Source organism: Acromyrmex echinatior, chromosome 7 (assembly GCF_024713525.1).
Source record: "Acromyrmex echinatior isolate Ae372 chromosome 7, ASM2471352v2, whole genome shotgun sequence".
Classification (NCBI taxonomy): Eukaryota; Metazoa; Arthropoda; class Insecta; order Hymenoptera; family Formicidae; genus Acromyrmex; species Acromyrmex echinatior.
Window position 1 is genome coordinate 10,936,203 of NC_141858.1, and position 12,198 is coordinate 10,948,400.

The window sequence follows — 12,198 nt, forward strand, 5'->3', positions numbered from 1 at the left end:
AACCTTCGACATTTATCACCTGCACCAATTTTAACTACGGAAAATTTTCGAAAATGAGATCCGAACGGTTCTACATGCCAGAGTTAACGAAACTGTCATCCTCATGATCGCTCCAATTCGCGTTATCTTCATAACAAGATTGTCACAAATTCTTCATCCTAAAATTCCATAATTTTCAGACAAAAATTTCATGATTTTCCTTGATGCTTTCAATAATATTTTGAAATTTTCGTCCGAGTACTTTACTGATTGAAAACTAACAAATATTTGTAAAAATTTTACATAGCAACGTAAATTACTGCACAGAGAAAAAAGATTTGGTGGAAAATGGTCAAACCAGAAGATTTTGATTAAATCAATCAGAACTCCAATTATCTCAACTAAAATTTTAGTAGAATTAGCTAGAAAATTTTTTAATTAAATTAACTAAAAAATTTTCTGGTTAAATCTACTAAAATTCTAGTTGAGGTAATCAGAATTCTGATTGATTTAATCAGAATCTTCTGGTTTGTCCATTTTCAATCAAATCATTTTTCTCAATATATTAATGTTGGTGACACTGCTTGCAATTGTTAAGTTGGTATTCCAAAACTATGTGAAGTACATATATTAAACATTTAAGTCAAGAATTTTCATTTCTCAGAAAATTTTGCAAAATTCCCTGATGTTTCTCTAATTTCTAATTGTGTGACCACTTTGTATAATCAACGTTAGACACGTGGTTAACGAAAGAGCAAAAAATTACTCAAATAGAACGAAATTCGCTAGTATTATAAAGATACGTGACGAAAGGTAGAACGTGGCAAAAAAGTCAAGGCTCTCTCTTGTCGCTGACCTTCGTCGTAGCTTCATCAAACTATCTAAAATCGTATCTAGCTGACCATATTTCAGAATTCCTTGATTACACATCATCTTGTGATTACGTATAATACTTATACATTGAATAGATTATCGATCTCATCTTAATTCACGTCGAATAAACAGGAAATTATCGCGTTTATCTTGCATCTGGATTTTCTAATCGCGCATTTAAAAATTGTACAACAACGCATTGTCTCGAATATATATATGTTATGAGTTATAAATCTTTATAAATTATTTTATATTTATAAATAAAATTTTTATTTATCTTTATAAATAAAAATTTCTGTCTTTATAAAAAATTTCTATTCTCATAAACTAAAAAAATTGTCTGCACAGGAAAAAAATAATATTGTATTAATAACATAACTGACAGCAAAATATGTAATTGAAAATAATCTTATTAATTGACAGTAATGAAAATACGTATCTATTATATTGATAAAATATAGTTTTTCATTACTTTCATTTACATACTAATTTATTAACTTGAATTTTTTAGCAAGTAAGAAATATTAGTATTTCTAATGTTAATAATACTGTTGTTGAATAAACAAAGTTATTTTTAGATTGCTGTTGACTAATGCTGTTAATACGATAATTTTTTCCGTGTAGAATAGTCTACATACACGTAAAGTAGACACAGATTTACAATGATTGCAAAGAAAATTATGGCGGTGAGTTGGAAAATTGTGCAACGTTTCGTCCTGAATACGTAATACCATAAGTATCTTTATAAAAAGAAAAAAAAACGAGAAATAGGACGGATTCCGTTCTCGTAAACTCGAAGAGTCGTCTATAGAATGATGGAGTTGATACGAAAGTGGGTACGGATTTGCAGTGGTCGCGAGGAAAATTACGATGGCGTGTTCAGTGATAAAAGTATACCGCACAACGCGGGGCAGATCGATGCAACTTTTTCCACTCGCGCGATTATCTCGTTTCACCGCTTACGATGATAAACGGTTAACCCCAAGATGCGGCCAAAATTGAATAATAACGAGCAGAAGCTGCGTGTTCGTACATTTGTCTCTCATTTCTCTTCTGCGATTCGTTAGAGAAGATGTTAACTATTCACATTAAAATGAGACTACAGATACGATATAATATGAATTAATATAATTAACGAGATTCTACTACTAGTCCATTTTTCAAAAAATTTATCAATGCTGACACACTTGCGTCTTATAAAACTCAGCGTGACTTGCTCTATTTTAATGTACATTGTACTCGATTGCGATATTCACTTTAATTTCCATGTAATAATTTCAGTCATAGAATTTTCAGTGCATAAAAATGAAATATTTCATTTTTATATGTAGAGAATCCTATTTGAATCAGCTAATCTCTTATTTGGATATGGACAGACAAATTCTTGGTTGATGCAATAAAATAATTTAGTTAAAGCAAAAAGTTTGGTTACTATAACATTTTAATAACTTGTTTTTATAATATAAATTTTGTTTATCCATATCTAAATTTGTTTAACCATATCTAAATACGAAATTAATTGATTCAACTAAATGAATTTCGGAATATAATTATTGAGGATAATCTAAAAGCGAAGGATCGAATTCGAAAACGTCTAATTAATTTGGTTATTTAATAAATTTGAATTCGTATATCTACACTCCAGAGAAAGATTTCTTCGTTTTAAAGAAATGTTTCTTTATTATACGGTTAAAGAACAAATTTCTTGAATTTGAACATCATTTCTTTGATTTAAACATTATGTTTTTAAATTCAATAAAAAAATTTATTCGATTTAAAGAAATCAAAGAATTTTTTTCTTTAACCATATAGCAAAGAAATATTTCTTTGAATTAAAGAAACCTTTCTCTGAGTGTAGTATTAGCTCTAATTGATATTTGTACTTTTGTCATTTATTATATATTCTTTAGAGCCTTTCATTATTCCTGATTTTTCTTCGTCGATTATGTTTCGTGGCATTTTCACGAATAACGTGACAAACAAAACATGGAAATATTCCAACGGATAAATTCGAGTTGGTCGACATTAATAATGCGGATGAATCGGCATTGCGGATTGAGCTGTATACATATGTAATATGATATTTGTTAATTAACGATTATAGCAATATGCCTTCATCAAATATTCAAATTCGGGATGTAATGTAATTATGATTACGTGTACTATTTCTGTATGCATTGCATCGCGTATAAATTGCACAACTGATGCACCTTGCTTTAAAGCAAGCAAATAATTACTATCATTAATAACAATTAGTATCACATATGAAGTGATTGGACGTACTATATCGGTCAATAATTATAGTTTCATAAAATAGACATGTCATTATAACGTAACATTATTTCTCAATCCTACTTTATCAAGAGAAATAATACATTCTATGCATAATCTATCCTTAAAATAATCTCGTATTTATTTAAAACAAAAAAAAGTCGCGTGATCACGTGACCGCGAGAGAGAGAAAGATCGCGCAGATATGTTCAAGTCGTAACCTTCCAAAAATAACAATGCAATTTATTTCGATTCTGCGATCACGTGAGAGCGCGACAGACGTATCGGTTGACGTTCACTCACCCTGGAGATGCGCAGGGGTTGATGCGTGTCGCAGCCGCCGTGCATGCGGAAACCCCACGGGGACCCGCCGTAGAGGGTGATTTCTCTCGCGCTCATCCCGCGTCGGCACCCCCGCTCCTCTTCGTCGACACGCGCATCCGATTTTTCCCGCGTCGCGTTGCGTCACGTTACGTCGTGGCGCACAGAGTGATACGCGGCTAAGTTCGCGACACTCGTACCCACATCGCGGACTGTCGCGCGAGGTAGAGTCGTAGAGACGCTTCACGACGTAACGCGCGACACCCGGTGACGGTTTTATCCGCTCCGGAGTTTATACTGTTATCGCCGCGAATTTTCTCGCGTTGCCACGCGAAACGGACGGTCGGGGGTGAGAATAACAGTTAAAACAGCGGTCGTTGTCGCAACGACGGCGACGACGAGCGCCGATTACGCCCACTGATGCAAAACGCGACGGCAAATCACACGCACGCACGCGCGCGCGCGAGACCTACACTCGTCCGAGGTTCGCGTTGGACTGATGGCGCGTCCTTCCTCCCTTCCCCACCATTCCGCCCCCGCGCGTAGTAATCCGCGCGCGTATGCCCTCCCTCCTCCACCTCCCTTCGCCCACCTGGTCGTTTCGTACTCCGCGAGGGTGCGTGCGCCCACCCCAGGACCGTTATTTCGAGATTTCTTCCGTCACGTCGCCCTGAGCAAAATTTTCCTTTCTTATCTCGCGATTTTTTTTTTTACATTGCTTGGCTGTGAAATCATCCTTAAGATTTGGTGCCACCAATGTAAGGGTGTTTTAAAAACAATATAAAGAATATACAGATCATATAAGAATCAAATTTAAAAATTATAAAACGTGAAAATTACGATAAAAATATAATACTCTGTAATTAATTGATAGACAAAAGTAAATATATATTACATGTTTCGATCTCACGATTGAGTCCCCTTTAGATATTCGAAAAAATTGTATATACCCAGTGATGTTAAAATGATGTTAAAGTGCTATTTCATTTGTACGTTTTTGTCGCACGATAAATTTTTCAAACCTGTTGATTGGCTATAGGATAGAGGGATCTAAGGATTTCTCTGTCCCTCCTGGTTCCATTAATGTAAGGGTGCTATTTCAGTTGTGCTTTTTTGTCGTATGACAAATGTAAACAGAACAGGGAGATTTCTCTATTTTTCTATCCCATAGCCAATCAACAGACTTGAAAAATTTGTCGTACAAAAACGCACAAATGAAATATCACCCTTAGACTTGAAAAATGTATCATACGACAAAAATGCACAAATGAAATAGCAGCCTAAAATTAACTTTAATCTCAATTTAATTATCTTTCTCTGATGTTGTGTTCAATGTAGATTAACTTTAATTTCGGTTCAACTTATTTTTCATCTTTCTCTAATTCTTAGAACTAGAAAAAGATGAAGAGTTATTCGAATCAAGATTAAACTATATCGGTATACATTAGAATAATTCTAATAATTACATTAGTGATACCAAGTCTAAATACTAACCGACACAACCTAAAAATAACATAACATCAATATTAAGGTTTATTCGCATTGCTTCAAATCTCTAAAAAATGTTGCACTTAAAATGGGATAAATATATGTATTCAGGCATTGAGAAAAGAAGTGAAGGTTCTGAATGCAAGCAATACAAATACACTTTTTTTTTTTGCACTTAACAATATAAATATATTATATATAACATATGATTACAGATAATAAAGTCTAAAATTGAAACATAAGATGTCTTAAAGGTATCCTTTAGACATCTTTAAGATGTCATATATCTCGTTTTTGAACATGCATATTGTCTGGGGAATTACATAATAATTACATTATTGAGTGTGAAATTGTAACATTGATGTTATATTATTTTGTTTAATGTCGATTATGGAATGTTTTTTGGCATAATATTTTCTCTCGAAAAGAACACAGTACGCAATATTTTGAGATTCTTTTAAACCCAATTCTGGTTCTCTACCATCTTATCTTCTATTTCATACCTGCTTTTATCATGCCTTCACATTTTATTGTTGTCTTCCACATAGTGATGCTTATTCTTCCGGCATTTCACGCACAATCAGCGTTGACTACTTGTTAGCTCGTTTCTCACAGATCCGTTCCATTTCGTTCTTCCCGAACAAAAAATTTGTTATGCGCTTTATTTACACGCTTCGACAGACTAGAACAACTCATTTCTCTTTACCACAAAGACTATAATCCTTTCTTGATGTCCTACAAAATAAAATGTATCGATTAGATATATTGTAACTGAGATAAAATGTATTTTTTCTCATACAATACAGAAATTTTTAAAAACATTATAATGTTCACAATGTTATCGTAAAGTTGTTGGACTGTTGTAATATTGCTGTAATATTGCTAAAATAATTTATGCTGTATGATTTTCTATGAATTTTTTTTACATAAATTTCTCTAGTAGCACAATTATTTCCACAATATTGATCAAATATATCAACCCATCATTGGCCAATACATTCCAAATGTTTAACCATGTTAATCGCCAATAAATCGCACAATAAGAATTTTAGTCATAATTAATGTTGATGAATTCATTTTTAGATTATGATTCTCTCTCGACTATACTTTTTTAAAATTAATATTCTTTTGTATTTAAGAATACACGAAAGTAGCAGCGGAATTGAAAAACGGACAAAGATATCCGCGAGGACAGAATCGAAAATCGTGGCTGAGGTTATATTATCGAGATAAATTCATAAAACTTAGAAACAAATGGCTATATGCAATGTATTAAAGTAAAGTCTATAATTTTATCTTAAATTCTTACCCATTTTGCTTCATTCATATCGATATAATTACAATATACGTGGTTAGTTCGATAGGAACCGGACTCCATTTTGTCAAGAGAAATTTTCGCGCGAGAAACTATCTCTGAAGTTGACCGCGCGATCGAAATCGACATATCGCGAGTATCGATTTTAATTTTACCGCTCGAGAAACCCTGGCGAGATGGCGGTACGATTCAACATCAGAAAGGAACATGGTAGCGTGACACGTGGTTATGTTTGCATGTATATTGTATGGTTATATTTGTGTATTGACACATTACCGACATTCCACTAATTTTGACTGTATTGTCCTCCTTCCGATTTTTCTCGGAGGCAGATGCCGTTTATTTAAAGAGGAGAAAGAATTTCCGACATTCTGCGAATATAAACATAATATCTGACCGTTTGACCTTTTGGACTTGATATCACTTGATATTGTAAAAAGATTGTGAACAATCTGTGATTTTTTCACGATTATTGTTCGCCGAATCGCGATGTCCACCAATACAGACGGAAATAACAAGAATCGCTACTTCCGTGGATCAAGGCGGAGAGGTAATTTGTCATTTATAACATTATGTTATTGTTTATAATAATATCATTTATAATCTTTAATAACAAACATTTCCTACTGCAAATGTTAAGAGCGATCAAACTCTGATTAACTTAATTGGCGGTTTATGGAGTTGGTCGACCAGCAAAAACTTAACGCTTAAGACAAATTTTTCAATGCAGTTCTTAATCTTTTTTAATTTAATAGTTTTATTTACATTATTGAATTTAATAATTTTATTTATATTACTTAATAAAATAATGCTAATTAAGTTAATCAGAGTTCGATCGAAGTCTTCCTGAAAAGTGATTGTTTTTCTGAAGGCGGTTACCAGAACAAGCCTGGCAGACGGAGCTTCAAACGTACCTTAGACCGATCACCACGAGAAAATGTAAAGAGAAGCAAATTGGATATTGGCAGTAGACTGAAAGAATCTGACATAGGAATTACGGAATATATTGGCAAGCATCTTGGCTTTTCTGCGATAATTAAAGAGAGGTACAACGATTTTCATGTCAACGAGATAGATCTTAATGGACAAGTAGCCAAGCTGACCCATCAAGACATCCCGCGCAATCCCAGTGACGACGAAAGTATCGAAGATCTGAAAGAATTGGTGTCACCAACAATATGGAATCAGCTACAAACTTTGGGAAAGGAAAATCCTTCGAGTGTGGAAATTGACGTGACTAACATTGATAAAGTTGAACGTAGGACTATTCATACAATTGCTAAAAAATTAGCGAATGTAGTCAGCCAGACAGTAGATAAGGGCGATAAAAAATTCCTCACGATTGTGCCGAATTCTAAAAATGACACGAATGGTAAGTTGTAAATTTCCTCATATAAAAAAAGACTTTATAATTTTTTTATTGTTATATTAGGTCCCAAGATTCGCAAAGATAAGAGAATAGATTGGAGCAGATGTGGAGGAGATTACTGTCACTTTCTGTTGCATAAAGTAAATATGGATACGATAAGCGTTGTGAATCAGTTGGCTGTAAGCTTACGATTACAGCCGAATAACTTTTGTTACGCCGGCACGAAAGACCGCCGAGCCTGGACGACTCAGTGGATTAGTTTGAGAAAGGTAGAACCGCATAACATATTGCGAGCTGGTAAAAGTATACGCGGTGCATATGTAGGGAACTTTAAATACGCTAAAGACAGCCTGAAATTAGGAATGCTAAGTGGTAATCAGTTTAGGATAGCGCTGAGAAACGCCTGTGAGACAGACGAAAAGATCGAGCAAGTGATGAAGTCGTTGCAGGACAATGGCTTCATTAATTATTACGGTTTACAAAGATTTGGATCAGTACCTACTATACCCACACACGAAATTGGGAAATGTCTACTTCAGGGTGATTACTATTTTCTTTATATCAGACAGCATTTTAACCTTAACTGTCTAAGCTAGATCTTTAGAAAATAATATTTTTTCGGTGTGAATTTATATTGCAAGACGGGATATGTATATAAATTCACACCGAAAATATTGTTTAAGCACTAAACATTTATCTTAGATAGTTAAGGCTTTAATTACTCAGTTATGTATTTTTATGTAATTTATATTGCATTATCTTTTGTTAGGTAAATGGCATGAAACAATCGAACTAATTCTGAAACCACGACCGGAAAAGGATAACGAATTGGCGGAAGTTAGACGAATCTATGCGGAAAGCAAGGATGCTCGTGCTGCCTATGCCAAGCTTAAAAGAATCGATACAATTGAAGCCAGACTTTTGAAAGGCCTACAAATATCGGGTGACAAAAATCCTCTAGGCGTACTCGATTCAATCCCTCGAAACATTCGATTAATGTATATTCATGCTTATCAAAGTTTCGTATGGAATCATATTGTATCGAAAAGGATAAAACAGTTCGGAACAGAAGTAGTCGTAGGTGATTTAGTTTATGGCAAACGGAATTGCAAAGAGACTATAAATGACGAAAGTATGGATTATCCTTTGAATGATAATAAAGACATTAAAGATAACACTGATATTACCTGTGTCGAAGAAAAAGATATCGAATCAACATCGAATGAAATGAATAAAGAAAATTCGGAGCAGGATTTTCCAACAGTAAAAATTCTTACAGAAGAAGATTTGTCGAATTACACTTTGGCTGATGTAGTTATGCCTCAGCCTGGCTGGAAAGTTACATATCCGCCGTATGCAAAAGCCTGGTACGATGAATTTTTAGCTAAAGATGGATTAACTACCGATCTTAGACAAAATAACAAGTGAGTGAGTTTACTTACAAACATAATATTAGGTGTTGGAATTAATTCGTAGCGTTTTTTAATGAAAGAATGTTATTTATTTCACATGAGCATTAAAAAATACATTAATGAAAGTACTTCCCATCACTTGTAAAACGCTACGAATTAATTCCAACACCTAATAAATATTACAATAAATTGTTACTATTGTTTTCTTTCTCTCTTTTTAGAAAGTATAGTTTAAGTGGTGCTTATAGAAATATATTAGAAATTCCAACGAATTTATCTTGGAAGATTATGCATTATGAAAATAAACATGATGACTTAATCTTATCAGATATCGACGAAATGAGGAAGCATATGTCTCCACAGGATAAATCAAGTAAATCAATTACTTTTACATTTATTCGAAACGTTTATTTTAAAAATAATTCAAACTATAATGATCTATTTTCAGATGGAAAGAATAAAGCGTTGATCATAGAAATGTGTTTGAAGTCTAGCAGTTATGCCACAATGGCTTTGCGTGAAATCTTGAAGAATGATACTTCAGCAGAAACGCAGGCCGCTTTATCGGCCGCTTACGATGTAGACAATATAAAGTCCAACGTAATTACCATAGATGAATGTAGCAGCGAAGACTTGGAAATTGAGAAGGATCATACAGAAAAAAATTCTGACAAATGTCAGGAAGAGGTTAATGTAAAGACGAATGAGACAATGAAGATAAACGATATAGAGAATATATCAGAGACATGTCAAATTATAAAATAAAATATCTTTTAAATAGAAGATTGTTATTACAACATATAAATTTTTTTATAAAATAAATACATTTTTTAAAATAAATTTTTTTAAATAAATTTTAAAAAATGTACACAGAAAATGAATTTTCATAATCAATTAATTTGTTAACAATATTTTTTAATAAATCAATTGATTATGAGTGATAATGTTATAATAAATTTTATTAAAAAGTAATCACTAATATTTTTACAGACAAGCAGCCATCAAACCTGCCACGTTTTCAAAATCAATCTTTTCAGTGATATTTTTGGTTTTGATGTTTTCGTCTTGATTTGCAATGAAGATGATCGTTTTAGTCTCTTCTTTCCAACCATACTTTTTCACCCAATGTTTCAATGTTGCATCTATAAAGAAAGAAACTTAATAAACTTTACACTCGTGCAATATTACAAATAAAAACTTTATATATCATACCATCCACGCCACCAAGCAATTGTGCCAGGAGTGTTCTATCTATCGTTTGAAACGTGATTCCTACTACGTGACATACAAATTTTCTTATGGAATCCTGGAAACCTACAATCCTATCACAAAGCTCGGACATAGACAATACCCTGTCCCAAAAGTGCTGAAAGTCGCATCGTTCCAAGATATCTCCCAGATACATGATTTGATTAATGGGGCTTTCTGACATCTACAGATCAATGCAACTGCATGTAAATAACTTTAAAAAAGAAAATTATCCTGCATGCTTCAATTGAGACTTACAAGTTTCTCGCTGAGCAAGCACTTGCACAACACGAAATCAGTGTGTGGTAGATTAGTCAATGCCTTCAACAATATTTGACATGTAATGTCCATGTTGAATCGGTGCGGATTTAACTGATAAAGTTTTAGAACAGCCAAATTTGCTTCCAGATCATAAGCATTTTCTCTGGATTGTATTTCAACATATTTCTCTAAAGTCGTGAGATTATCCGGATTGTATCTGAAAGCACATTCACTGTAGCCAATACAAGTAAAAAAAACTAATTCTAAATAATTATTATATTATTAAAAGTATGGATATATTATTATAGATTAATAATTGCTTTCCAGTTATATCAAAATTCAGATAATTCTCATTGACATCATAACTCAGTTAAATGCACATTTTTTTTTATTATGATAAATAAGATTTAATTGAAATTTTATCTACAATCTGCACAAGCTTGAAACCATACGATATGTTTCACTGATTTAGAATCAATTTGATTGTTCTTAAAACACATTGTTAAATAACATTGTTAAAAATCTAAGAGACATGTATTTAATTTTTTTATTGACTTTCATTTTTTTATTGAATTTGAAATTTAAAAAGTATAATAAGCTCTCAAAACTAATAATAATTATATTTGATTCCAATCAATGTTTTGACTGTAAGACAAAACAAAAGTTTTTACATATTTTATAACTAGCTACGTATCTAGATTTTACAAAAGTATATTTTGAAAAACTTCTATCCTTGTTAAATTTGGAGATTGTTTTTCATTCCTTAAGTCTCAAATTGGTTTAAAAAAAAATCTTAGATTTTTGTGTTTAACAAAATGTTCGAAGGAAAAGCAAATTGGCTCAACATTTGTGACAAGATCCTTCTCAGTGTCTTGTTCACTCATATTATGTTATGCAATAACTTTTTTTTTTAAGCAAGTAATAACATCACTATCTGAGTACAAAATACATAACTTTAGACTCAATAATCAACACTTGTATGAAACTGAAAAGCAATTATCATAGTTATTTTCCTTTTAAGGGGATACAGTCGACATAAACATCGTTCTATTTTTCTTGATATTCAATGAATAACAAATATAAAACGAAATGTCGAAACTTTTGTCGACTGTCTCTTTAAAAGAATGCAGTCTAAAACATACAATAAGAATCGCATTGACAAATTTTAATTCCTCATTCGTATGCGGTAAAATACTGCGAGTAGCACGTGTCGTGTTAAAAACTATTTGTGTGGACCAAAAATGCAGCAGGAATGAGAAGCGACGAACCTTTCAATGCCTTTGAGCATTCCAGCTACAGTTTGACGCATCGCTTCAGCCATTTCTGCCAATAAAAGAGTCCTTTATACTGTAAATATTGTCGATGTAGCCAAAATTGGTCGAAGTCGAAACCACTATTTCGGACAATGCAACATCGTTTGAGGTAATAACGAACGAGCATAGACAAGCATAGACAAAACATCCATAGAGTTGTGTTCAGCAGACTCAACTAAAGGCCCACAAAAAAGCGATTCTGCGTTCGGAAATTCATCCGGGTGCTCTCGTGTATCCTTGTTTAACATTGACTGAATAATAAGGATAAAACGATACACGAGGAACTCGAATGATATTTCGAAACGCAGTTCTTGTACACCAGCGCGATGCGTGACACGCAATATACGA

General features: G+C 33.0%; 3 protein-coding genes across 11 annotated transcripts in view; 1 reads left to right on the forward strand and 2 right to left on the reverse strand.

Annotated features, from left to right (window-relative positions):
• The window catches only part of LOC105154570 (Cbl-associated protein), a 98,266-nt gene extending 93,215 nt beyond the window's left edge, over positions 1 to 5,051 (reverse strand). For 2 of the 7 annotated variants that reach the window (XM_087407825.1, XM_087407824.1), the window contains exon 1: positions 3,427 to 5,049. In XM_087407825.1, coding sequence (XP_087263951.1) covers positions 3,427 to 3,522 — 96 coding nt within the window. In that variant the 5' untranslated portion in view covers positions 3,523 to 5,049. Of the gene's footprint in view, positions 1 to 3,426 lie in introns of all 7 variants that reach the window. The other 5 variants (XM_087407828.1, XM_087407826.1, XM_087407822.1 and 2 more) reach the window with 4 other exon arrangements.
• Positions 5,052 to 6,073: 1,022 nt separating this feature from the next.
• Positions 6,074 to 10,225, forward strand: Pus7 (pseudouridine synthase 7). 3 transcript variants are annotated; one of them, XM_011070185.2, is made up of 8 exons: positions 6,074 to 6,209; positions 6,289 to 6,457; positions 6,580 to 6,797; positions 7,119 to 7,619; positions 7,680 to 8,156; positions 8,386 to 9,040; positions 9,250 to 9,401; positions 9,477 to 10,225. In XM_011070185.2, exons 3-8 carry the CDS (start codon positions 6,737 to 6,739, stop codon positions 9,791 to 9,793), a joined length of 2,163 nt encoding a protein of 720 aa, XP_011068487.1. In that variant the 5' UTR covers positions 6,074 to 6,209; positions 6,289 to 6,457; positions 6,580 to 6,736; the 3' UTR covers positions 9,794 to 10,225. The 3 variants fall into 3 exon arrangements, with proteins under 3 accessions (XP_011068487.1, XP_011068486.1, XP_087263967.1); XM_011070184.2 differs by having other exon boundaries at positions 6,289 to 6,797; XM_087407841.1 differs by having other exon boundaries at positions 6,084 to 6,797.
• Positions 9,415 to 12,023, reverse strand: eIF3k (eukaryotic translation initiation factor 3 subunit K). The gene is made up of 4 exons (XM_011070194.2): positions 11,806 to 12,023; positions 10,535 to 10,754; positions 10,241 to 10,460; positions 9,415 to 10,170 (listed from the first exon to the last, which is right to left on the reverse strand). The coding sequence occupies exons 1-4, from the start codon at positions 11,856 to 11,858 to the stop codon at positions 10,013 to 10,015; spliced, it is 651 nt and encodes a 216-aa protein (XP_011068496.1). The 5' UTR covers positions 11,859 to 12,023; the 3' UTR covers positions 9,415 to 10,012.
• Positions 12,024 to 12,198: the final 175 nt, after the last annotated feature.